The sequence below is a fragment of the Ornithorhynchus anatinus genome, chromosome 2 (genome assembly GCF_004115215.2).
Source record: "Ornithorhynchus anatinus isolate Pmale09 chromosome 2, mOrnAna1.pri.v4, whole genome shotgun sequence".
Classification (NCBI taxonomy): domain Eukaryota; kingdom Metazoa; phylum Chordata; class Mammalia; order Monotremata; family Ornithorhynchidae; genus Ornithorhynchus; species Ornithorhynchus anatinus.
In genome coordinates this window covers 139,575,025-139,601,687 of record NC_041729.1, presented here as the reverse complement: position 1 = coordinate 139,601,687, position 26,663 = coordinate 139,575,025, and the positions used below count along the sequence as shown (strand labels likewise).

The window sequence follows — 26,663 nt, the reverse complement described above, 5'->3', positions numbered from 1 at the left end:
ATTGCAGAGGGCAAAGCCTGAGGGTTGGGGGGAGTCCAATCTGTTGCAGAAATCCAATCCAGAGATAATGATATCTTGGAAGAGGGTGGAGAGAAAATGGGGGTCAATTGTGGAATGTTACCCACCCCCCAAGTCAACTCTTTCCCCCTCCTTTTTCTCACTTTTCTCCCACTTCATTCTAGTTCACCCACTTCTCTCTGAAACCAAAGTAGTCACTGTGCCTCATTCTTGCCTCTCCCATTGCCACCCCTTGTTCACACCCTCCTTTCTTCCTGGAGCCTCCTCCTTTTTCACATTTAGCAAACCACTAGCCCCATCTTCAAGTCTTTTCTGAAATCACATCCCCTCCAGGAGAACTTTCCTGATAATCTTCCCACCCTGCATCCCTGGAGAAGTAGTGTGGCCTAATGGAAAGAGCATGAGCCTGGGAGTCAGAGGACCTGGGTTCTAATCCGGGCTCTGCCAGTTGCCTGCTGTGTAACCTTAGGCAAGTCACTTAACTTCTCTGTGCCTTAGTTCCCTCACCTGAAAAATAAGGATTCAATATCTGCTCTCCCTTCTATTTATTATTATTATTATTATTATTATCATTACTATTATTATGTGAAGGGGGATGGAGTATCATGCAGAGAAAGGGTAATCAGTGGGTTGGAGATAGGAAAATTAAGAGAAAGTCTCATTTGGAAGACTAAGTAAGTACTTAACACATATCAAATTTATTATCCTGGCTCTGCCACTTGTCTGCTGCATGACCTTGGGCAAGTTACTTCACGTCTCTGTTCTTCAGTTACCTCATCTATAAAATGGGAATTGCGAGTGTGAGCCCCACGTGGGACGGAGATTATGTCCAACCCTATTTGCTTGTATAATAATAATGTTGGTATTTGGTAAGCGCTTACTATGTGCAGGGCACTGTTTGAAGCGCTGGGGTAGATACAGGGTAATCAGGTTGTCTCACGTGAGGCTCACAATCTTCATCCCCATTTTACAGATGAGGTAACTGAGGCCCAGAGAAGTGAAGTGATTTGCCCACAGTCACCCAGCTGACAAGTGGCAGAGCAGGGATTTGAACCCATGACCTCTGACTCCCAAGCCCGGGCTCTTTCCACTGAGCCACGCTGCTTCTACCCCAGGGCTTAGTAATGTTGGTATTTGTTAAGCGCTTACTATGTACAATGGCTGGCACATAATATTAGTACAATTTACAATGTACAATGTACAAAATACAATGTACAATATTAGTACAATGGCTGGCACATAATATTGGTATTTGTTAAGCGCTTACTATGTGCAGAGCACTGTTCTAAGCACTGGGGGAGATACAGGGTAATCAGGTCATTCCATGTGAGGCTCACAGTCTTCATCCCCATTTTACAGATGAGGTCACTGAGGCACAGAGAACTTAAGTGACTTGCCCACAGTCACACAGCTGACAAGTGGCAGAGCCGGGAGTCGAACCCATGACCTCTGACTCCGAAGCCCAGGCTCTTTCTACTGAGGCACGCTGCTTCCCTGCGTGGGAAGTAGCAGCCCTACTATGTGCTGCTTCCAAGCACATAGTAAGCGCTTAACAAATATGACAGTTATTATTATTATTATCCCCACCTCAAGCTGCACTTCAGCACTTCTGCATCACTTTAAACATTTGAGTTACTCGTATTCATCATAGCATTTAGGAATAATAGGTGCGACTCTGAGAGGGGAAATGCTGAGGTAGATACAAGATAAACAGCTTCCACATGGGACTCATAGTCTAAGTAGGAGGGAGAGGCATCCTCTGGCCCTGCCGCCTTGCCGTTGCAGTTTTTGGGCTCTGCTCCCAGCATGCCCCGCACACTAAGGGCTGCCTGTGTAGGCTTAAACCTTGGATGACCCGGGGCATGTTGTTTTAATGTTTTGTTTCATCTCTTCCGACGTTTCTGTCACCAACCTGCTCTCCCTCTTTTCCTTTGAAGATTATGAACGCTTTTAGGGACAGAGATCATATCTAATTCCCACTTGTGCATTTTCCTAGCGCTTAGAACAGTGCTCTGCACACAGTAAGTGCTTAACAAATACTATTACTACTGTTCGAGACACAGGGCTCACAAGGAGCTCACAATCTAAGAGGGAAGGGAGAATAATGCATTTCCATTTTACAGATGAGGAAACTAAGGTACAGTGAAGTTAAGTGACTTGCCCAAGGTCACATAGCAGAGCTGGGATTAGAATAATAATAATGTTGGTAGTTGTTAAGTGCTTACTATGTGCAGAGCACTGTTCTAAGCGCTGGAGTACATACAGGGTAATCAGGTTGTCCCACATGAGGCTCACAGTCTTAATCCCCATTTTACAGATGAGGGAACTGAGGCACAGAGAAGTTAAGTGACTTGCCCAAAGTCACACAGCTGCCAAGTGGCAGAGCTGGAATTTGAACCCATGACCTCTGGCTCCCAAGCCTGGGCTCTTTCCACTGAGCCACGTTGCTTCTCCGACAAAGTCTCATGACTCTCACTTTTGTGCTCTTTCCACTAGGCAACACTGCTTCTTATCATGCTATGACTTTGGGGACTAAGACAATGGTTATTTGTTAAATGTGATGGAAAAGTTAAGAGGAAAATGAGAGATCAATTAATCGGTGGAGGCTCTTGAAGAGTGGGGATATGTGGACTAAATGTTTTTTTTTTTGAAAAATGGGCTGGGCAACAGAGTAAAGTAAGGAATAGAGTGGGGAGAAACAGGAGGCAGGAAGGTCAATAAGTCAATGAGGAGGCTGATGCAGGAATCAAGGCAGGATACGATAAGTGCCTGGATCAGCGTGGCAGCAGTTTGGATGGAGAGAAAAGGGCAGATTCTAGGGATGTTGTGAAGGTAGAACCGCAGATGAAGAGTACGTAATTAGACATCATGATTTTCAGGTCCCGGCTGTCATCCAAGGGGCAGGAGGAGATATAAGATTGTGGAGCAGGGGAGGCGCCAGAAGTGGAGATGGAGATTCAGGTGGGGTCAGGAGAAGGTTTCCCCTTCCTAGGTCTTAGAGGGAGAGTTCTTAGCCAAAGCAAAATGAGGAGAATCAGGAATGATTTTTAGCAGACCTGCCTCCAAATTTACAATAGGTTCACTGCCTGGTTTCTTTTAGGCTCCAGTCCACTGGATGGGGCATATTTCTCAGACTCCCAGGGGCTTGTTTCTCAGTGTTTCTCTGTGTCTCTGCGGAAAGGGCCGATGGCTTTAAGAGAGATAGGCCTGACTGGAAAATTATGTTTGGCCTCAACAGAACCACCCTCTTCTGCCCATCCTTCTTTCTTTCTTTATTTTGGGTATTCGTTTAGCACTTACTATGTTCCAGGCATGCACTAACTGCTGGAGAAGAAGCAAGTTGATCAGGTTGGACACAGTCCACATTCCACATGGGGCTCACAATCTTAATCCCCATTTTACAGATGAGGTAACTGAGGCACAGAGAAGTGAAGTGACTTGCCCAACGTCCCATAGCAGACAAGTGTGGGAAGCGGGATTAGAATCTGGGTCCTTCTGTCTCCAAGGCTCGTGCTGCTTAAGCGCCCCCGATCAGACTGTAAGCCCATCATTGGGCAGGGATTGTCTCTATCTGTTGCCAAATTGTACATTCCAAGCGCTTAGTACAGTGCTCTGCACATAGTAAGTGCTCAATAAATACTATTGAATGAATGAATGAATATTACTTCCTGCCAGGCACCCCTGCACATCTGTAATAGTGTCTCCATCTGCTCCGCCTGCTCCCTGACATCCTCCTAGTAATAGAAGCAGCATGGCCTAGTGGGAGGAACACAGGTTTGGGAGTCAGAGGACTTGCAGAGAAAGTGGGAGGCCAAGACTGGAGAGGGAGATTTGGGAATCATCTGCGTAGAGGTGGAAGTTGAAGCCATGGGAGTGAATGAGTTCTCCAAGGGAGTGGATGTAGATGGAGAATAGAAGGGGAACCAGAACAGAGCCTTGAGGATCTTCCACAATTAGGGGGCGAGAGACATTCATTCATTCAATCGTATTTATTGAGCCGCCCACCTCCTCACCGTCTCTCGGTCTCGCCTATCCCGCCGTCGACCCCTGGGCCACGTCCTCCCGCGATCCTGGAATGCCCTCCCTCCTCACCTCCGCCAAACTAACTCTCTTCCCCTCTTCAAAACCCTACTTAAAACTCACCTCCTCCAAGAGGCCTTCCCAGACTGAGCTCCCCTTCTCCCTCTACTCCTTCTACCGCCCCCCTTCACCTCTCTGCAGCTTAACCCTCTTTTCCCCCCATTTCCCTCTGCTCCTCCCCCTCTCCCTTCCCATCCCCTAAGCACTGTACTCGTCTGCTCAACTGTATATATTTTCATTACCCTATTTATTTTGTTAATGAAATGTACATCGCCTTGATTCTATTTAGTTGCCATTGTTTTTATGAGATGTTCTTCCCCTTGACTCTAATTTTTGCCATTGTTCTTGTCTGTCTCCCCCGATTAGACTGTAAACCCGTCAAACGGCAGGAACTGTCTCTATCTGTTGCTGACTTGTTCATTCCAAGCGCTTAGTACAGTGCTCTGCACATAGTAAGCGCTCAATAAATACTATTGAATGAATGAATGAATACTGTGTGTGGAGCACCCTACTAAGGCCTTAGGAGAGCACGATATAAACATTCCTTGCCTACAACAAGCTTACAGTCTAGAGAAGGCAGAAGAGGAGCCTGTGAAAGGGACTTAGATGGAACAACCAGAGAGATAAGAGGAGAGCCAGGAGAGGACATTATCACTGAAGCCAAGGTTGGTTAATATTTCCAAGTAGAAAGGGGAGGTCCACAGTGTTGAAGCCAGCTGAGAAGTTGAGGAAGGTTAGGATGGACTAGAGGTCTTTGGATTTGGCACGACGGTCACTGGTGACCTTAGAGGGGGCACTTTCCATGGAATGAAGGGGCCAGATTGCAGTGGATCAAGTAGAGCACTGAAGGAGAACTCTCTCAAGGAGTTTGGAAAGCAATGGTATGAGTGAAATGGGGCCATAAGTGGAGGGAGCCATGAGGGCAGCGGAGGTTTTTTTTTTAGGACAGGGGATAAGTGAGCATGTTTGAAAGTAGTGGAGAAGAAGCCACTGAACTTAAAGATGGCAGTCAGGAGGGAAGAAGGAAGAGGGCAAGTGTTTTAAGAAAGTATGAAGGGATGGGGTCAGAGTTGGGGGTGGATTTTTAGAGGAGGCAAGAAATCCCTTCTTGAGATACTGTTAAGATTTTAGGAAGAACAGAAGAGGGCAGAGGAGGAGGGGTGGACTGGAGAGGAGCAGGGGAGATTTTAGAGAGATCACAGCTGATGGTTTTAATTTTACTGATGAATTACATGGCTAGGTCACTGGGGGCAAGAGATGGGGAGGAGGATGACAAGTGGTTTGGAGAGGAAGTTAAAAGTCTGAGGCAGCTGGCACGAGCAATGGGCAAGGGACTCAATAAGGATGGAGATGTACTGTTGCTGTGTGGAGGGGGGTAGAGTTAAAACAGATGAAGATGAGTTTGAGATGAACACAAAATAAGCACACAGTAGTGCTCTGCACACTACTCATTAGATGCCAGAACAGTGCTCAGCACAAAATAGGTGCTCAAGCAATACTGATGATGATAATGGTGATAATGATGTGTCACCTATGCACTTGGACCCCTAAGCATTTTGATAACTCATCCCATCCCTAGTCCCACAGGACATATGTATATATCCTAATAATCTGTTGTCTACCTGAAATTTACTTTAATGTCTCACTCCCCCAGTAGATTGTCAACTTTTCGAGGACAGGGATGGTGTCTACTAAGTGTATTGGACTCTCCCAAAAGTTTAATCGTGTGCTTTTCACACAGTAAACACTCAGTGAATACCACTGACTGCTTAGAACCTGGGGAGATGGCTGGTCCTACTTTGGTCTGTTCTGAGCTCCTACTGAGAAGCAGCAGAGTTTAGTGGATAGAACACGGGCCTGGGAGTTAGAAGGACCTGGGTTCTAATCCCGGCTCTACCACACGCCTACTGTGTGACCTTGGGCAAGTTAGTCCACTTCTCAGGGCTTCAGTTACCTAATCTGTAAAATGGGGATTAAGACTTTGAGCCTCATGTGGGACAGGGACTGTGTCCAACCTGATTAGCTTGTATCTATCCCAGTGCTTAGAACAGTGCTTGGCACATACTAAGTGTTTAATAAGTACAATAATAATAATAGTAATAATTATTATTATCATTAGCAGACCTCAGATAATACAATCTGAGATGAGCCCCAGGCTCCAGGAAGATATCCTCGGTGGGGACGGAACTCTTAACACCCTAAAGTTTCCTTCTACATTTCTAACTTTCCCTCTTATGGTCTGTTTGTCCATGGATCAAGCCAAACCCCTCTGGAATCTGCAGATATTTTCGACTGCACAGCTTCTTGTGGGAACACATTCCTTCCTCTGACTGCTCCCTCCCCTCACTGTGTGAAGAAATTTTCCTTTTGATAAGGATCCCGGAAGCCTACAATCCCCACCCTGGAGGCTCTGACAGTCTGATGGGAAAGACAGGATAGAACGTCATTAAACTCATCAAAATGTGGTCAAAAAGGGCTCTGGCACAAATTCAAATGACCTGTTTTGTCAAATGACCTATTTTGAGTTCAAACCACTGAAAACCTATAAAATCTAAAGTTCAGACATCCACATAAGGACTTCAAGCTCCCGGTGAGATTTCAGTGTCCAGGGTCTTGGAGGCTAATCCTGGCAGGCTTCATGGTAGCAGAGGCTTTGAAGACAGAAGTGAACCCATTCAGGGCAAGGAAGTGAAAGGGCAATCAGTCATCAATCAATGGTATTTATTGAGCGGTTACTTTGTGCAGAAGACTGTACTAAGCACTTGGGAGAGTACAATACAACAGAGTTGGTAGACAGGTCCCCTGCCCACAAGGGGCTTACAGTCTTGTCTTATATTGTTGAGTCGCCTCCTATCCATAGTGACTCCTTGGCCACACCTCTCCCAGAGCACCCCACCTCCATCTGCAATCATTCTGGTAGTGTTTTCTTGGTAAAAATACGGAAGTGGTTTATCACTGTCACCTCCAGTGCAGCAAACTTGAGTCTCCGCCCACAACACTCTCCCATGCTGCTGCCGCCCAGCCCAGGTGAGTTTTGACTTGTAGCAGATTGCCTGCCACTTGCTAGCCACTGGCCAAGCTAGGAATGGAAGGGATATGCCTCTGCTTGACTCTCCCTCCTGTAGTCGAGGCTGGTAAAGGACTGAAAACTCTTCAGGAGTGATACTGAGAGGGGCTTACTGTCTAGAGGAAGCCAAAAGTAGCTTCATGTCAGAAGGAGGCTCCTGGTCCATAATCAGTCAATTTCTTTCCTCCTAGTTAGCCATTCTCTTCTCCTGCTACACCCCAGCGTGCACTCTATTCTTTTTGAGCTATCCTACTCATTATGCCTTGTTCTCTACTCTCCTGCTGCTGCCCTTTTGCTCACACCCTCCCTCTTGCTTGGAGCTCCTCCCTTTCACTTCATGTTTGACAGGCCACAGCTCTCCCTGTTTATGGAAGTCACATTTCCACCAGGGACCCTTTTCCAGGTAATTTCTAGTCTCTCCACCCTATAGCCACTAGGCAGCTTTGCCTAGTGGAAAGAGCACAGGCCTGGGAGTAAAAAAACCTGGTTCTTTCACTTGCCTGCTGTGTGATAAATCACTTAACTTCTCTGTTCTTCAGTTCACTCATCTGCAAAATGGTGATTCTATACCTGTTCCCTGTCCTATTTAGACTATGATCCCCATGAGGGACCTGATTGTCTTGTATCTGCCCCAGTGCTTAGTACAGTGCTTGACACATAATGCTTAGCAAATACTGCAATTATTATTATTATTATTGGTGTAGTGCTCTCACAGGCCTGGGAGTTAGACGGCCATGAGTTCTAATCTCGGCTCTGCCACTTGTCTCCTATTTGACCTTGGGCAAGTCATTTTACTTCTCTGTGCCTCACTTACCTCATCTATCAAACAGAGATTGAGATTATGAGCTCCATGTGAGACAGAGACTGTGTCCAACCCGATTTGCTTGTATCAACCCCAGGGCTTCATTCATTCCCTCAAGAGTATTTATTGAGTGCCTACTGTGTGCAGAGCACTGTACTAAGCACTTGGGAGAGTACAATACAGCAATAAACAGACCAATTTCCTGCTCACAACAAGCTTAAACTCTAGAGAAGGGGAGAAAGACATCAATATAAATAACGATGCCTGGCACAGAGTAGGTGCTTAACACATACCATAATAATAATGATGATGATAATATGTCCTCCTTCCTACCTGTTCAGCCCTTCTGCACCACCTAAGCATGTAAGTCCTCACTACCTCCTAATAGTACTTTTTGTACCAATCTTACGTATCTGAGTACTTTCACAATAGCTCATGCATTTAACCATTGTCCCTTCTGCCTGTTACAGTTTTAGTGTCAGTCTTTCCCACTAGAGTGTAAACTTTTTGAGGGTTGGGATTGGGTCTACTAAGTCTACTGTATTCTCATTAATGCTTAGTAGAGTACTGTGAACACACCAGGGGCTCGATAATTACAACTGATTGATTGATTGTAGGACGGGCTTTGGGTTAACATTCAATCATATTTCATTCAATTCTATTTGAGTGCTTACTGTGTGCAGAGCACTGTACTAAGTGCTTGGAAAATGCAACAATAAAGAGGGACAATCCCTGCCCACAGTGGGTTTAAGGATCAGAGTCTTGGTAGGGGGCTGGCGGTGCTGCACTGTGAGGCGGGGGGTTCCGGGAGAGACCTTAGCAGCTGACCCTTCAGATCACTACAAGGGTGCTGAGGGCTTCTGCATTCATTCGTTCATTTAATTGTATTTATTGAGAGCTTACTGTATGCAAAGCACTGTAATAAGCGTTTGCGTGAGTACAATATAATTACAAACAGATACGTTCCCTGCCCAGTATCAGCTCACAGTTGGGCGAATGTGATAACCACTACACTGCAGAAACACAAATAGACCCAGCCCCTGGTAGGACCTGCTTTGCTCCCCCTCTGCCCACAAAAGGCCAGTGCCAGACTGAGGGACTCTCCATTTGCTCCACATGGCTGGCTTCCCAAGGCACAGCAGTATATTTAGCTGGCTAATGACGAAGATTTGCCAATCCCAGCAGAGCCCGGGCCCCAGGGGCTGCCTCCGGGCTGGGCTATAATGGTTCCCGGCCCAGGAAGTCCCAAAGAGCGGCTTGGCAGGCGAAGGCGAAGTGGCCACAGCGGAGTCCGCCTACAGATGCCTGGTCAGCCCAGGCCCAGGGTGACGTGCGAAATAAGAGAAAGGCTCATGGAGGACCAAAGGGGGCCTGCTGATGTCTGACTAGTGGGTTCAGAACTCCTGGGTCCTCTGGCCTCCCCAGCCTGCCCTGGGCCTCCTCTTTCCTATCTGGAGGGCCGGGGGAAGACAAGAAGAAAGACTGCTAGGCCCTTCAGGCCGTGGCTCCGGTAAGCTGCATCTCAGCTTTCCTGAGCAAGCAGAAGAGGGGCTTTCAAGTCAGAGATTAAGGACCAGAAGGGCTGTCTGGCCATCAGAGCTACCTCGGTGCACCCTGGATCCTCCTGCTCTGGCCTGGGGTGGAGCCAGGCTCCCTTAGCTTCCAGATTGCCAGGGTGCATGTGAGGTTTCCAACCCATCTCTTGCTCAATGCTTCTGACTGTTGTTCCTTATGGATCAGCTATTGATTGGCAGCTATTGATTGGCTAATTGATTACCCAGCATCTCTTTCTTCACCAGGGAGCAGGCCACGTGCTCCGGTATTAGCTGGAGAGGTCTCAGAACCGCTGCGGCTGCCATGCGGAAGATGCTGCCCAGACAAGTTTATTGTCCTGTTGACGATTTCCACAAATCCATCAGTGGTATCTGTCGAGCTCTTACTGTGTGTAGAGCACTGTACTAAATGCTTGGGAGAATACAATATGGTAAGTAGACACTATCTCCACTCTCAAGGAGCTTGTTTTTCTCCCCCAAACCTTTCAACCCAACTGTTTCCTTGTGCCATCCCTGAAGGTGAGAAAGGATTGGGAGCTGTAATCTCTTGAAGCCCAGAGAGGTTGAGTGACTTCTAAGATTATACAGCACTTTAAGACTGAGGAATATGAGAATTTAGCAGCCCCCTTCCATGGCTTCGTCATCTGCCTTCTGCCCCTGATGCAGGAGAACCCAGGTGGGATGGGGTGAGTTGTTTTGTTGTCTGTCTCCCCCTTCTAGACTGTGAGACCACTGTTGGGTAGGGATTGTCTCTTTCTGTTGCCGAATTGTACTTTCCAAGCACTTAGTACAGTAATCTGCACACAGTAAGCACTCAATAAATATGATTGAATGAATGAATGAATGGTGCTCTGGGGATCTTGGCTCTGAGGGTGTGAGGGATAATTTGCCTTGTTACATTTCTGTCTCTCAGACTCTTCTGGGGCTCCTGCCAACATGGCATCAATGAGCTGGCTGCAGTCATGGGACCCAGCACAGCCAGCGCAAGGACAGGAGGAGAAATTGACATCAACGATGAGAGGGTAAAGGGCCACGGTCATTTCTCCATCTGAGAAAAGGTAACAGCCTCCGTCTCCACATTATTCCTCTTTCCCAGCTCCCCAGCTTCCTCAGAACCTTCTGATTCCTGGGTGGGAAGTCTCCACAGTGAGGCCCACCTCATGGGCTGGGAGGAGTTGGGAAAGACGCCACTGCAGAGAGGAAGGCTCTCACTCTAGCAGGGGTAGGGTAGAAATGGCAGCCAGCCAGTGTGGAAGGAGCAGAGGGTGAGGGGATGGGATGAGGGAGAAACAAGCAGGCTGTGAGGGGGTGAAACCTGGGCCAGGGGAGCCTGATGGAAACCAAAAGAGGGAAGTAAAGAGGCATCTGGGTGCTGGTTCTGCCAGCAGATTCCTGGGCTTTTGGAGGAGTTGAGTTTCTCAATAATTAATACTAATAATATTCCTATTTAAGTGCTTACTATGTACCAAGGGCCGTCCTAAGTTCTGGTGTAGATACAAGATAATCAGGTCCTCCTTGGGTTTCACAGTCTAAGAAGGAGGGAGCATAGATATCAAATCCCCATTTTGCAGAGGAGGGAACTGAGGCACAGAGAAATTAAATGATTTGCCCAAGGTCACACAGCAGGTAGGTGGCAGAACTAAGCAGCAGGATTAGAACACGGGATCTCTGACTCCCAGACCCATGCTCTTTCCACTAGGCAACACTGCTTCTTGGGGCACTTTAGGGGGCTGGGCTGATGCTGTTGGGGGCTGGGCTGATGTTACTGGTGCCAGCTGTCTGGAATGGTCCTAGATCTTTCCTGATTTGAAGATTCTGGGGATCAGGGAGAGGAAACAGGATGTACTGGGGAAGAGAAAGGCACCACCAAAGGAGCAAAAGAAAAGATTTGCACTCCACAGCCTGGAAAGACACAAGCAGAATGGAGGAGTGGTAGGACTTGACAAAAATCCTGGAAAGTGGGGGCAGAGCAAACAGGGGGTTTCTGTTCCTCAGATCCTAATAATAATAACTGTGGCATTTCTTAAGCACTTACTGTTTGCCAAGCACTGTGGAAAATCCAAGGTAATCAATTTAGTCCCAGTCCCTGTCACATTTGAGAAGCAGCGTGGCTCATTGGAAAGAGCCCGGTCTTGGGAGTCAGAGGTCATGGGACCTGGCTCCACCGGTTGTCAGCTGTGTGACTTTGGGCGAGTCACTTAACTTCTCTGTGCCTCGGTTATCTCATCTGTAAAATGGGGATTAAAACTGTGAGTCCCACGTGGGACAACCTGATCACCTTGTATCCCCCCAGTGCTTAGAACAGTGTTTTGCACATAGTAAACGCTTAACAAATGCCATCCTTATTTATTTATTATTATTATTATTATTACATGGGGCTCACAATCTAATGGGTGGTGGCATTAGAATTTATCAAGTGTTTATTATGGGCAGAGCACTGTACTAAGCCCTGGGAAAGAATACAAAGGCCCGAATGAGACACCATCCTTGGCCTTCAAAAGGCTCACAATCTAAGCATCTAAGGGGGAAGGAGAGCAGGTATTGAATTCCCCTTTTACAGCTGAAGAAACTTAGTCAAAAAGAAATTAGGTGACTCGTCCATAGTCACACAGCAGACAAATGGCTGAGCCACAATTAGAACCTAAGTCCCCTGTCTCACAGGAGAGTGGGGAAATATGGACCAAATAATTTTGTAGAAAAATGATCCAAGCAGCAGAGTAAAGTGTGGACTGAAGTGGGGAGAAACAGTAGGCAGGAAGGTCAGCGAGGAGGCTGATGCAGTAGTCAAGGCTGGATAGGAAAAGTACTTGAATTAATGTGGTTGCAATTAATCTCCCTGTTCCTCCAGGAGAAGATGGTCCCAAGGGTCCTCCGCCCACGATGTCTCTCTCCAACCACACTCACGTCAACCCCACCTCCTTCTTCCTGATGGGCATCCCTGGGCTGGAGTCAGCCCACTTCTGGCTGGCCTTCCCTTTCTGCTCCATGTACCTCCTGGCTGTGCTGGGCAATGTCACCGTCCTCCTGGTGGTGGCCACAGAGGCCAGCCTGCAGCAGCCCATGTTCCTCTTCCTGAGCATGCTGGCCACCCTGGACTTGCTGCTCTGCTCTGCTACCGTGCCCAAGATCCTCGCCATCTTCTGGTTTGACGCCAGCTGGATCTCCCTGGGGGCCTGCGCAGCCCAGATGTTCTTCATCCACGGCTTCTCGGCCGTGGAGTCGGGCGTGCTGCTGGCCATGGCCTTGGACCGTCACGGGGCCATCTGCCAGCCCCTGCACTACGCCACCATCCTGACCCGCGCCAATGTGGCCAAGATGGGGGCCGCAGCCTTCCTCCGGGGCCTGGGCCTCATGACCCCGCTGACCTGCTTGGTGCAGAGCCTGCCCTATTGCTCCCAGGTCATTCGGCACTCGTATTGTGAGCACATGGCAGTGGTCAAGCTGGCCTGTGGGGACACCACGCCCAACAACATCTACGGCCTCACGGCTGCCACCTTGGTGGTGGGCATGGACGCGCTGGGCATCGCCGTCTCCTACGTGCTGATCCTGCGCGTGGTCCTGGGCCTGCCATCCCGGGAAGCCCGGACCAAGGCCTTCAGCACTTGTGGCTCGCACCTATGCGTCATCCTCATATTCTACATGCCGGCCCTGTTCTCCTTCTACACCCAACGTTTCGGCCGCCGCGTCCCATCCCATGTCCACATCCTCCTGGCCGACCTCTACCTGCTGGTGCCACCCATGCTCAACCCCATCATCTATGGCATGAAGACCAAGCAGCTTCGGGACCGGGTGGCCTGGAGCATCCACAGAAGCCTGGTTCTGGCTCCTTGGGGTCTTCCCCAACATCCCCCACCCCCTGCCATACATGGTCCTTTTCCTTCATGACCACGCTCAAATAAACACGCTTGCACGGGCATCTGCGTTCGCCCAGACGCCCAATCCCACTCACCGCAACAACCCATAAGACTGCTCGGCCCCACCCAAGAATCATTCATTCATTCAATTGTATTTATTGAGTGCTTACTGTATGCAGAGAACTGTATTAAGCACTTGGGAGAGTACAATAGAAGAATAAAGAGACACATTCCCTGTCCACAACGAGCTTACAGTCTAGAGGGAATTGGCTCGCTCCCCTTCCACTCCACTTGATGGTCTGCAGGATACTGCATTACCAGTCCACCCAGCTAATAGTCCTCCCCTGGTTGGGCTGTCCCTGGCCTGGGGTCTTCACACAGAGCACTGGTCTGGGGGGCTCCAGAAGCTTGTGCTCCTTCCTAGTTCCTCTGCTCCATCCTAGTTCCCCCTCTGGATCACTGGCTGACTTGAGACATGTCCTTTGCCAGCTGTATGATTTAGTTTCCTCACGTGGTCATTCATTCATTCAATCATATTTACTGAGCACTTAGTGTGTGCAGAGCACTGTACTAAGTGTTTGAGGTCACCAGCCCCAAAGGCCTCGGTATGGGAGCTGGGGGAGGTCAGTCTTGATCAATGTTTGACAATTTCAATTCCAGCTCCCCACACTGCCACCCCAAGGAGACCAATTTAGATCGAGACCAATTTAGATCCTGGGGAGGTAGGCACAGGGAGAGGTGACTTGCTTTGGAGTCAGATTCTGGTCTGGCCTCCTCCTTCCCTATACCCTCTGGCCAACTCCCTTCCTCCTGTCTCTCCCCTCTCCAATCTATTCTTCATTCCGCTGCCCGGCTCATCTTCCTGCAGAAACTCTCTGGGCATGTCACTACCCTTCTTAAAAACCTCCAGTGGTTGCCTATCAACCTCCACACAAAACAAAAATTTCTCACTTTTGGCTTCAAGGCTCTCCATCACCTTGCCCCCTCCTACCTCTCCTCCCTTCTCTCCTTCTACTGCCCACCCCGCACGCTCCGCTTCTCTGCCGCCCACCTCCTCACCGTCCCCTGTTCTCGCCTATCCCGTCGTCGACCCCTGGGCCACGTCCTCCCGCTGTCCTGGAATGCCCTCCCTCACCTCCGCCAAACTAACTGTCTTCCCCTCTTCAAAGCCCTACTTAGAGCTCACCTCCTCCAACAGACTGAGCTTCAGACTGAGCTTCCCCTTTTCCCTCTGCTTCCTCTGCTGCCCCTCTACCCCCCCTTCACCTCCACTCAGCTAACCCCTTCCCCCCTTTTCCCTCTGCTCCTCCCCCTCTCCCTTCCCCTCCCCTAAGCACTGTGCTCATTGGCTCATTTGTATATATTTTTTATTACCCTAGTTATTTTGTTAATGAGATGTACATCACCTTGAGTCTATTTATTGCTACTGTTTTTGTCTGTCTGTCTCCCCCGATTAGACTTTAAGCCCGTCAGTGGGCAGGGACTGTCTCTATCTGTTGCCGATTTGTACATTCCAAGCGTTTAGTACAGTGCTCTGCACATAGCACTCAATAAATACTATTGAATGAATGAATGAACTGATTCCCATTATGAGATTTCACCTCTTTATCCTGTTCATATTTGAAGATGGACCTCCAAAGCTCACTTAACTGCTCTCTCTGCCTCCCCTCAGGGCCACCCCTGAAGGAAGGGAGGGACAGGGACTGTGTCCAACCTGATTTGCTTGTATCCACCCCAGCACCTAGTACAGTGCCTAGCACAGAGTAAGCGTTTAACAAATGCCACAATTATTATTATTATTGCTACATTGTACTCTCCCAAATGCTTAGCACAGTGCTCTGCACACAGTAAGCGCTCAGTAAATATGACTGACTGACCCCTGGCTCAATGCAGCACTGAGTGCTCTTGGGGGGGGGCCGGGAGTCTCCACACATTCTCCTGTCTCCACCAATATCCCATCTTCCGAAATCCACCCTCTCATCACCGAAACTCTGTCCATACTTGTCTTCATCCTGCTTCTCTGACTCTCATCTCAGCAAGGCCTCCTTCTCTAGGAAGCTTTCTCTGATTAAGCCATCCACTCTCCAAACTTTTTTTCTTAATGTGACGTTTGTTAAGTTCTTACTATGTGTCAAGCACTGTTCTAAGTGCTGGAGTAGATAGAGGGTAATCAGATGAGAGTCACAGTCCTGCAGAGGGCTCACAGTCTAAATCGGAGGGAGAACAGGTATTTAATCCCCATTTTATAGTTGATGAAACTGGCACAGAGAAGTTAAGTGACTTGCCCAAGGTCACACAGCAAGCAATTGGCGGAGCTGGGATTAGAACCCAGTTCCTTTGGCTCTAAGGTCTGTGCTCTTTCTACTAGGCCACACTGCTTCCAGCCCTCTCTCTGACCATCTCTTTTCCCACAACTTAATCCTGTCATGCTATTTATCTTAGGGATGATCGGAGCACATCTGTTTTGTCTCTCTGGTTAAGAAGGGGGGTCGTGGGCAGGGATCATGAGCCATTTCATTCCATCTCCCTTATAAGACTGGAGAGGTTTTCCTCACAGCAAGACCGTTTATTCCCAAACAAAACCCTCCCTCCTAACCACCCCTCCCTGCCACCCAGCACTTATGGACATTCAGTAAAGTTATCATACATTTGTGTACAGATGTATATAGTATATCATGTAAATATTTATCTCCAACATTCAATTTCTGCTCAGCTCTTTCAAACTGATGGATTCGTACTTATTCCTGCTGCATCCTTTCTATTCCTCCTGCTCTTTCTATTTATAAATGATTGTGGTCTATATTTCTTCCATTAAATTGTAAACTCCTTGAGCTCCAGGGAACCTTTTGCCTTGCTGGGGTTGAAATCTCCCAAACACTTAGTACAACAGATAATGTGTAGTTTCATCAGGTCCTAAGAAAATAGGAGGTAGTTTGATGATGCCACTTGAGCTTCTTTGGGGATGAGTTGTTCTTGCTATTTCAAATTTCTTACTCCTGTGTCTTTATTTGTGAGTAGGCATGGCGTCTCCCACATTGATTACACTCTCTCGATCACTTAGTACATGCTCTTTCTACACCCACTAGGCACTTTGCTAATACTACTAAATTAGCTAATATTACTATTTAGCTAATAATATTTCTTCCTTGCTTGATTTGACTGGTTGATGTACGATTCATGGTGTTGGGAGAAAGGCGGAGAAAGGAAGAGAACACTTTACAACATCACACTGTGAGTGCCTTCTCGTAGGAGAGGAATTAATTTCCCAATTTCTAGCTGGTTTGGGGCAGGTCCAGTTATATTCACACATGAATCTTCAGCATAGTCCTTGTCAAAGGTACAGAAGTCTTGTTGGGAGCTGGGGACATTTTTTCCTTGGCAGTGGGTCCATATATCATCTTGGCTTCTTGCCCCATCCTCAGAGAAGCAGCAAGATCTAGTGGAAAGAACACAGAACTAGGAGTCAGGAGACTTGAATTCTAATTTCAGCTCTCCTCGCCAACTTGCCTGCTCTATGACCTTGAATAAGTCACTTTTCTGGGATCCAGTTTCCTAATCGGTAAAATGGGGATTCAATCAGTCAGTCAATAATGGTATTGATTGAGTTGTTACCGTGTGCAGAGCACTTTACTAAGCACTTGGGACGGTACAACATAGAGTTGGTAGACACATTCACTGCTCATAATGAGCTTATGTCTAGAGGGGAGACAAACATTAATATAAATAAATTATAGATATGTACGTAAGTGCTATGGGGCCGAGGGAGGTGAATAAAAGGTGTAAGGCCAAGTCCAAGGTCAGTGCAGATTGGGGTGGTAGAAGAGGAAATGAAGACTTAATTGAGGAAGGCATCTTGGAGGAGATGTGCAATTAGTAAGGTTTTGAAGGTGGGGAGAGTTATAGTCTGTCAAATATGAAGAGGGAGGGTATAAGCGAGAGGTCGGCGGAGAGATAGACCAGATTGAGGTACATTCATTAATTCATTCATTCAATCGTATTTATTGAGTGCTTACTGTGTGCAGAGCACTGCACTAAGCACTTAGGAAGTGCAATTCAGCAACAGATAGGGACAATCCCTGCCCATGATCCCTACCCTGCCCTCAGTCTAGAAACAGTGAGTAGGTTGGTTGCATTGTAGTAGGAATATAGGAAAGTAAGGTAGAAGAGGGCAAGGTGATTGTGTGCTTTAAAGCTGATAGTAAGGAGTTTTATGGAGGTGGATGGCCAACCTCTGTAGGTTCTTGAGGAGTGGGGAAATATGGACTGAATATTTTTGTAGAAAATGATTAATTCCTGTTCAGTATCCATTTTCCTCTCCCTTTGACTGTGAGCCCCATGTGGGACAGGGGACTATTATTGACCTGATTATCTTGTATCTTACCCCAGTGCTTAGCCCAGTGCTTTGCACATAGTAGGTGCTTAGCAAATTTAATAATAATGATGATAATGATGATGATAATAATATTAACCCCCAAATCTGGGATGAGCTGCAGTCTCTCCTCCTCAAGTCTGCCCTTCAATGTCCACTCCAGATCCAGCGAAGGAAGCTGACCAAAGGTCAGGGGGCCCTGAGCCCCGCTCCCCACCACTAACCCCTAACCTCCCTGTCCAGGGCAGGAAAGGCATGAAGGGTGGATAGGAGCCAGGGAGGGTCAGAGCTGGGTGCTTCCCTCCTCTCCACCCCTTCCCAGAAAGCGGAAAGATTTGGGGACATAGGGGCCCACTCTTCACTTGGAAGTGGGGGTACCATAAGATGAGGTTTGGGAGGTCAGACCAGGAGGGCCTTGAAAAGTTACTTGGGGTTAAAAACGCTCCACTTTGAGGTCTTCCCAGCACTGATAGGAAGCTTGTACAATGGACATCAGTGAGGCTGGGAGTACAACTGTGGAGAAGAATCAACAATCTCCCTTTCCCCCTTCCTTTTCTTCCCCACTGCCCTCCCTGCTCATAGCTGTAAACCCCAGAAGAGTTGTTGGGGCAGGGGTCCCCCATGGCTACCTCAGAGTGCGGATGGGACAAGTGGGAGTCAGAAGGACCTGCGTTCTAATTCCAGCTCTGTCACTTCTCTGCTGTGTGACTTTGGGCAAACTTCTCTGTTCCTCACTTACCTCATCTATAAAATGGGGATTAAGAGTGTGAACGCCGTGTGGGACAAAGACTGTGTCCAACCTAACTAGCTGGTATCTAACCCAGAGCCTAGGACCTGGCACATAGTAAGTGCATAACAAATGCCATTAAAAAAAGAAAGGGGCTGGGGACAGGACCAGGAGTGAAAAATGAAAGCCCCTGACTTTAGTGAGGTGTTGGTATGGGTAACAGTGGGGCAAAGAAGAGACCATTTTGTGGCTTGGCCAGGGCTGCACTGTACTAAACTCTTGGAGAAGTCCAACACAATAGAGTTGGAAGACAGGATCCCTACCCTAAAAGAGCTTTCAGCCTATTGGAGGGAGAGATAGAAGAAAAAAATTACAGATAGAGGAAATAAGGATAATGTACAAAAATGCTGTGGGGCTAGGGGTGGGGTGAGTATCAAAGTGCTTAGGGGGTGGGGTGGGGTGAGTATCAAAGTGTTTAGCGGGTCCAGACCCAAGTGCATAGGTGAGTCAAAAGGTGGGGAAATAAATATGGTGGGGGGATGAGAGGTTAGTCAGGGCAGGCTTCCTGGAAGAGACGTGAATTTAGTAAGGCTTTGAAAAAGGGGAGAGTGGTGGTCTGTGGGATAGGAAGTGGGGAGGGAGTTCTACATGGCAGGTAAGGCATGAGCAGGGATTCGTTGGAGAGATGAGATTGTGGCATAGTGAGTAGATTGGTAATAATAATAATAATGAATAATTATGGTATTTGTTAAGTGCTATGTGCCAAGTACTGTTCTAAATGCTGGGGTAGATATAAGTTAACAAGTTGGACACGGTCCCTGTCCCCCACGGGGCTCACATTCTTAATCCCCATTTTACAGATGAGGTAACTGAGGCCCTAAGAAGTGAAGTGACTAGCCCAAGATCACATAGCCCAAGATCACACAGCAGGTAGAGGAGGGATTAGAACCCAGGTCCTTCTTACTCCCAGCTTGTGCTCTAGCCACTAAGCCACACTGTGTCTGAGCAGCGTGGCAAACAGGCAGGGTTGTAGAGGGAGAAGAATGAGGATAGATAGGGAGGAGAGAGCCGACTGACATGGAGATAGCTGGGCAACCACTGAAAACATTTGAGGAGTGGGGAGAAGTGCACAGAACAATTCTTTAAGAAAAATGATCAGGGCAGCAGACAGAAGTACAACCCAGCCAGCATACTTCGTTCCTTTAATGCTAACCTTCTCAGCGTACCTCAATCTCGTCTATCTCGCCACCGACTTCTCGCCCAAATCCTACCTCTGGCCCACTATGCCCTCCCCCCTCAAATCCGACAGATAATTGCTCTCTCCCACTTCAAAGCCTTATTGAAGGCACATCTCCTCCAAGAAGCCTTCCCTGACTATGCCCTCCTCTCCTCTTCTCCCACTCCCTTCTGCATCACTCTTACTTACTCCTTCATTCATCCTCCCTCCCACCCCCACAGCCCATATGTATATGTCTGTATATATCTGTGATTTACTTATATTAATGTCTGTCTCCCCCTCTAGACTGTGAACTTATTGTGGGCAGGAATGTGTCTGTTTGTTGTTATATTGTACTCATCCAAGCACTTAGTACAGTGCTTTGCACAACAGTTAAGCTCTCAATAAATACGATTGAATGAAAGATTGAATGAAAGAAATATGGATGGGAGAGGGGTGAGGTTTAAGGCAGGGAGGTCAGTGAGGAAGCTCATACAGTAGCTGAGTCAATTGACCAATCAACCAATCAGTCAATTATATTTATTGAGTGCTTAGTGTATACTGTACACACTGTACTAAGCTGTCGGGAGAGAACAGTATAACAGAGTTGGTAGACACTTTCCCTGGCCACAGGGAGTTTACAGTCTAGAGGGAGATACAGACATTAATATAAATAAATAAATGACGGCTCTGTTCATAAGGGCTTTGGGCAGGATATGGTGAGTGCTTGGAGCAGGCTGGTGGCTGTTTAGGTGGAGAAGAAAGGGCAGTTGTAGAGATGTTGGGATGGTAGAACTGACACGATTTGGTGACTGAATCTGCCTCCCTCTGGAGATGAAGCAGCCAGATAAGGAGACCTGTGACCTTGGGAAGGAGGTGAGAAATACAGGGAGACCATGGAAGGAGGTGAGAAAGACAGGGAGACCATTTCTGTCTCAGAAAGGCAAAAATGGAGCTGTCTTGGCTTGGTACAACTGCTCAGAAGCAGGAATTCAGACTGTAAACTCATTACAGCTAGGAATATGTCTGCTTATTCTCTTGTATTTTCCTCTCCCAAGCACTTAGAACAGAACTCTGCTCATAGTACACACTCAATAATTACGATCTATTGTTTGATTGATTGATTCAGAATCTCTCTTCCCTCCTCCAGCTCCCTGCCACCCCATCCACCATCGCTAGGGATCAGTTTCCTTATCTGGACTAAATCCCACATAGGGTGAGGGGACATCCATGGGATCCGGATGGTGGAAGTTCCAAACCAATCAATCAATCAATCCATGGTATTTATTGAGAGCTTAACTGTGTGCAGAGCACTGGGCTAAGAGCTTGAGAAAGTCAAATTACAAACCCCTCGAGGGCAGGGTCTGTGTTTAATTCCCACCTATGTACTCTTTCCCAGTGTTTAATACAGTGCTCTGCACATAGGAGACACATAGCCTAGTGGAAAGAGGACAGGCCTGGAAGTCAGAGGGCCTGGGTTCTAATCGCTTGCTGTGTGACCTTGGGCAAGTCATTTAACTTCTCTGTGTCTCAGTTCCCTCAACTGCAAAATGGGGATTAAATACCTATCCTCCCTCCTACTTAGACCGCAAGCCCCATGTGGGACAGGGACAGTGTCTGCCTTAACTCATAACTATTCCAGTGTGTAGAACAGTGTTTGACACATAGTAAGCACTTAATAAATACCGTAAAAATAAATATTATTACTATTACAATACAATAGAGTTAGTAGACACAATCCCTGCCCACAAGGAGCTTACTGTCTGATAAAAAGTAATACCTTCTCACTCAGGGGCCAGTCGCTACATGGATTTTGTTCTTGCTGGAAACTAGCTTTGTAGCTGAAAACATCAGCAGGTCTCAGAGGAGTCGGGATCAATTCCTCAATGTACCTCGATCTTGTCTATCTCTTCGTTGCCTCCATGTCTTTATCTTGCCTCTCGGGGAACTCTCTCCCGCTTCAAAGCCCTCTAAGCTCCTACAAAACTCCTTGTGAGCAGGGAACTTGTAAACCGACTCTGTTATATTGGGGCGGGCAGGTCCTGGGCCGGGGGAGGGCAGGTCCTGGCCCGGGCAGATCCTGGGCCAGGGACAGGTTCGGGGTCGGGGCAGATCCCGGGGCGGGGTAGGTCCGGTCCGTGGGCGGGTGAGGTCCGGGGCAGGTCCAGTCCTGGGCTGGGGCAGGTCCTGTCCGAGGTCGGGTCAGGTCCGTGGGTTGGTGAGGTCTGGGGCAGGTCCTGTCCTGGGCCGGGGCAGATCCGGCCCTGGGCTGGGGCAGTTCCTGTCCTGGGTCGGGGCAGTTCCTGTCCTGGGCCGGAGCAGGTCCTGTCCGGGTCTGGGGCAGGCCCGGTCCTGGGCCGGGGCAGGTCCTGTCCGGGTCTGGGGCAGGTCCGGTCCTGGGCCGGGGCAGGTCCGGTCCTGGGCCGGGGCAGGTCCTGTCCGGGTCTGGGGCAGGTCCGGTCCTGGGCCGGGGCAGGTCCTGTCCGGGCCCGGGTCCGGTCCTTGGGCGGGCGAGGTCTGGGGCAGGGCAGGGCAGGGCAGGACCGGAGGCGGAGCTAGGCAGGACGGGCCGGGGGGCGGGGGCGGACAGCCAAGGACCTCCACACCGCTGGTCCTCCCGCCCCGCCGGGAAGGGGTCAGGGCCGCTCCGCTCCCGCAGGATTAGGGTGAGAGCCGGGCCGGACCGGAGAGCCGGGGGTCCGGGGGGAGCGGGAGGGGGGTCGCGGTGGGACGTCTCGACGAGGGGCCCCACGGATCCGGGGACTCGGGGGAGGGGGCGTCTTGGCAGGTGGGAGTGGGGCTGGAGTCACCCCAAGGCGGGAGACATTCGAATGGGGAAACTGAGGCACGGCGAAGGACGAGGCGCAAGACCCGTTGTCAGAAGGAAGAAGGATGGGCGTTATGTGGGGGACGGGGAGGTTGAGATTTGAACCTGGCTCCCAGTCTGGTGAGCTGGTCTGCATCTCCCATACCAACTTCTTCCCTTTCTTTCTTCCGTGCCTGCTGCCCAGCTTATGTCCCGAAAGGCTCATTAGATGCCCTCGCCCACCCGGGACCCCTTTTTCTCCCCAAGCCTCTCCCTCCCTCCGCCCCCCCTTGGACTTCTTCCACCCGTTCCCTCTGGACAAGAATTTATCTGCTAGACTGAAAAGCACTCTGCCATCCTTCCCCAGCTCCCATCTCCCTACTCCCTCTCCCCCAGTGGGAGATTCTCCGGAGGGTCTCCAGCCTCTGCCTAGTTGTAGCTTTTTGACCGTCTTTCTATTTGTCTGTCTCTGGATCTCTCCCCGCGTCCTCCCCGCCGCCCCCCCGCCCTGGGCCGGCCTAGGACATAGCTCTGGGCTGAATTCACCCTTGGCATCGAAAAGAGAAAACTGGCGCAGCCGAGATGTAGCTCTAGTGTAGCCCCAGGGGCTCCTGCTAGGAGGGTTGGAGGCTTCCTCCCAGCCCTTCAGGACAAATCCTACATTAGCGTTCTCATAGGAGAGATAGGATGAGGGTTCCGGTCAGTACCAGCGTTCAGTAGTTAATTAATTCATTCGTTTAATCGCATTTATTGAGGCCTTACTGTGTGCAGAGCACTGTACTAAAGCCCTTGAAAAGGACCATACAGCAATAGAGACGATCCCTGCCCACAACGGGCTATTCATTCAATGATTCATTCATCATTCATTCAATCGTATTTAATATTCTATTTTATTAACAATGTGTTTATATCTAGAATTCTATTTCTCTATATTGTTGCTATTGATGGCTGTCTACTTGTTTTGTTGTCTGTCATCCCCTTCTAGACTGTGAGCTCATTGTTGGTTAGGGATTGTCTCTATCTGTTGCTGAATTGTACTTTTCAAGCGCTTAGTATAGTGCTCTGCACACAGTAAGGGCTCAATAAATATGATTGAATGAATGAATGAATTAATTTATCGAGCCCTTATTGTGTACAGAGGACTGTACTAAGTGCAGACACATTCCCTGCCCACAACGAGCTTATAGTCTCACAGGACATTTAAGATAAATTACAGACATAGCAGAGTATATGGATATGTGCATCAGGGCTATGGGGCTGGGATTGCATCACTATAAAAATATTTAAGCGAGAGGTGGGGTGGGGAAAGAATCAAAGCGCTTAAGGGGTACAGACCCAAGTGCATAGAGACTTAGGGGGTGAATAGGTGGGGAAATGAGGGGTTAGTCAGGGAGGGCCTCTTGGAGGATGTTCTGAAGGTGGGGAAAGTGGCGGTCCGTTGGATAAGAATGGGGAGGGAGTTCCAAGCCAGAGGGAGAATGGCTGAGATGGAGATACAGAGAGTAGATTGATGTTAGAGGAGCAGAATATGTGGGTTGGGTTGCAGTAGGAAATCAGCAAGGCAAGGTAGGAGAGGGTGAACTGAATGAATGCTTTAAAGCCGACAATAGTGAGGAGTTTCTGTTTGATGCAAAGCCCTTCTCTATTAAGCCCTCTTTTTCCCTGCTTGCTCTCCCTTCTGAATCATCTATGCACTTGGATCTCTGACCTTTGGGTATTTGTTATTCACCCCACCCTCAACTCCACATCACTTAGGTACACATCTTTAAATTATAGATTAAAATTACTTATTTATTTATGCTAATGTCTGTCTCCTCCTCTAGAGTGTTAAGCTCATTATGCGCAGGCAATATGTCTACTTTATCCTGGTGCATTATACACTCCCAAGCGCTTCGTATAATGCTCTGCACATAGTAAGCACTCATGAAATACCACTGATTGCTTGATTTGAGCAGAGGAGCATGGGCAACCGCTGAAGGTTCTTGAGGGATGGAGAGACATATACTGAGAGTTCTTGAGGAGTGGGGAAATGTGGACTGAGGGTTGTTTGAGAAGAATGATCCGGACAACAGACTAAAGATGGCTTGTTTGGGCCAGGTTGTCAATGCCAGGGATTCAAGTTAGTGTGTGGATGAGGAACAGAATCAGGGATAGGGAAAGGGTCAAAGTAAATAGGCCTCTGAGTTGGCAAAGAACTTTTCTTTTACCCAAGTCCGCCTCACATCGGTGGTCTTGTTTTATCCTGCCAACTGCCCTGAGGTAGAGAGAGGCCAGTCCCATCTTTATTTTGTGGCTGAGGAAACTGAGGCTCAGAGAGGTTAAGGGACGTGTCCCAGGATGTGCAACAGAGGAAGAGTGGAGCTGGGACTCCAGTCCCGGTCTCCTGACTACCAGCACCTTGTCCTGTCCCCTATTGGAGTTAGGGCTGGTCCTCGCCCATTGGCTAGGCTGATGACAAGGCTGGTAGGGGCCAGGGGCCAGCTGCTGCTCCTCTAATTCTGAACCTTGTGTGTTCCAGGTCCCCTCTGGCCCCGGCCCACCCCGCCCCATGGCGACCCCCAATGGGAGTGACTCAAGCGCCACCTTCTTCATCCTCATCGGCATCCCGGGGCTGGAGGCGGCTCAGTTCTGGCTGGCCTTTCCGCTGTGTTCGCTCTTCCTGGTTGCCTTCCTGGGCAACGGCATCCTCGTGTACGTGGTGGGCACGGAACCGGGGCTCCGGGAGCCCATGTACCTGTTCCTCGGGATGCTGTCTGCTGTGGATGCCCTCCTGGCCACGGCCGCCATGCCCAGGATGCTGGGCCTCTTCTGGTTCAACTCCACGGCCATCGCCTTCGACGCCTGCCTGGTCCAGATGTTTGCCATCCATGCCCTGTCAGCTGTTGAGTCCTCCATCCTGCTGGCCATGGCCCTGGACCGCTACGTGGCCATCTGCCACCCACTGCGCCATGCCACCCTGCTGACCCCGTCCCGAGTGGCCAAGATGGGGGTGGCCGCAGTGGTCCGAGGCGCGGCCCTCATGGCCCCTCTCCCCGTCTTCCTCCGCCACCTGCCCTTCTGTGGCTCCAACGTCCTCTCCCACTCCTTCTGCCTGCACCAGGATGTCATGAATCTGGCCTGTGCCGACATCACTACCAGCGTGGTCTACGGCCTGGTGGTCATCGTCTCCGCCATCGGCCTTGATGCCCTGCTCGTGTCCCTCTCTTACGCCTTGATCCTGCGGGCGGCCCTGCGACTCAGCCGGGAGGCCCGGCTCAAAGCCCTTGCCACCTGCGTGTCCCACGCCGGCGCTGTCTTCCTCTTCTACGCGCCTTTCATTGGCCTGTCTGTAGTCCACCGCTGTGGTCACGGAGCCAGCTCTAGTCTGCACGTCGTCCTGGCCAACGTCTACCTGCTGGTCCCTCCCGTGCTCAACCCCGTCGTCTATGGGATCGGCACCACGCGGATACGCCAGAGGATCCTGAGAGTCTTTCACTCGGTCTCCCGGGATTCCTCCACCTAGCGGGGGCCTCGGCAGCTTGGCCTGTCTCTCCTCCTCTTCCCCCAACTCGGGGAGTCCTGTAGTCCCACAGCAGAGGGGGTGTCATGGAGGCCCTCCTCTTTGGGACTTGGGGCTCTGCGAGATTTTAGAGCCAATGTGGGCTTGGGCCAGTCCGGCTCGCTGAAGTGGATCCAGACACTGTGGGGAGTGAGCCACAATGGGGTCTGGGGACTTCAATCAGTCACCAGTTGGTTCTAAACACCCCCTAGCCCTAACCTTACCCCACCCTGACTCTGCCCAGCTAGAGTTAAAGTAGCTCCAGCTTCATCATCGTTGCATGTGAGAATAAATCCTGTGTTTCACCTGGGTCTGACGTGCACAAGTTGAACCTCGCTGTGGTTGAATACCACTGCAGTTCATTGCCCTGGACTAACCCCTCCATCCCCCCCAGCCCTCTGCCAGCCCCCCAAGCCTTTCTCCCATTCCTCTCCATGCCAGTCATGTGCAAGCATCTCCCCCACAGGGCTAGCCTCACCCTTTTTTTAAAAAAAAAAAATTAATGGTATGGTTAGGCTCTTACTATGTGTCTGTACTAAATGTTGGGGTAGGTACAAGAGAAGCAGCATGGCTCAGTGGAAAGAGCACGGGCTTGGGAGTCAGAGGTTGTGGGTTCTAATCCTGGCTCCACCC

At 49.3% G+C, this 26,663-nt stretch overlaps 2 protein-coding genes across 3 annotated transcripts; both read left to right on the top strand.

The window, feature by feature from the left end:
* The first annotated feature begins 9,654 nt into the window (after nt 1-9,654).
* LOC100082826 (putative olfactory receptor 52P1) lies at nt 9,655-13,499 on the top strand. 2 transcript variants are annotated; one of them, XM_029058344.2, is made up of 4 exons: nt 9,655-9,951; nt 10,040-10,206; nt 10,434-10,578; nt 12,369-13,499. In XM_029058344.2, exon 4 carries the CDS (start codon nt 12,401-12,403, stop codon nt 13,403-13,405), a length of 1,005 nt encoding a protein of 334 aa, XP_028914177.1. In that variant the 5' UTR covers nt 9,655-9,951; nt 10,040-10,206; nt 10,434-10,578; nt 12,369-12,400; the 3' UTR covers nt 13,406-13,499. The 2 variants fall into 2 exon arrangements, with proteins under 2 accessions (XP_028914177.1, XP_028914178.1); XM_029058345.2 differs by having other exon boundaries at nt 9,655-10,206.
* Nucleotides 13,500-24,705: 11,206 nt separating this feature from the next.
* Nucleotides 24,706-26,335, top strand: LOC100079813 (olfactory receptor 51E1-like). The gene has a single exon (XM_029057934.2). It carries the CDS (start codon nt 25,041-25,043, stop codon nt 25,992-25,994), a length of 954 nt encoding a protein of 317 aa, XP_028913767.1. The 5' UTR covers nt 24,706-25,040; the 3' UTR covers nt 25,995-26,335.
* Nucleotides 26,336-26,663: the final 328 nt, after the last annotated feature.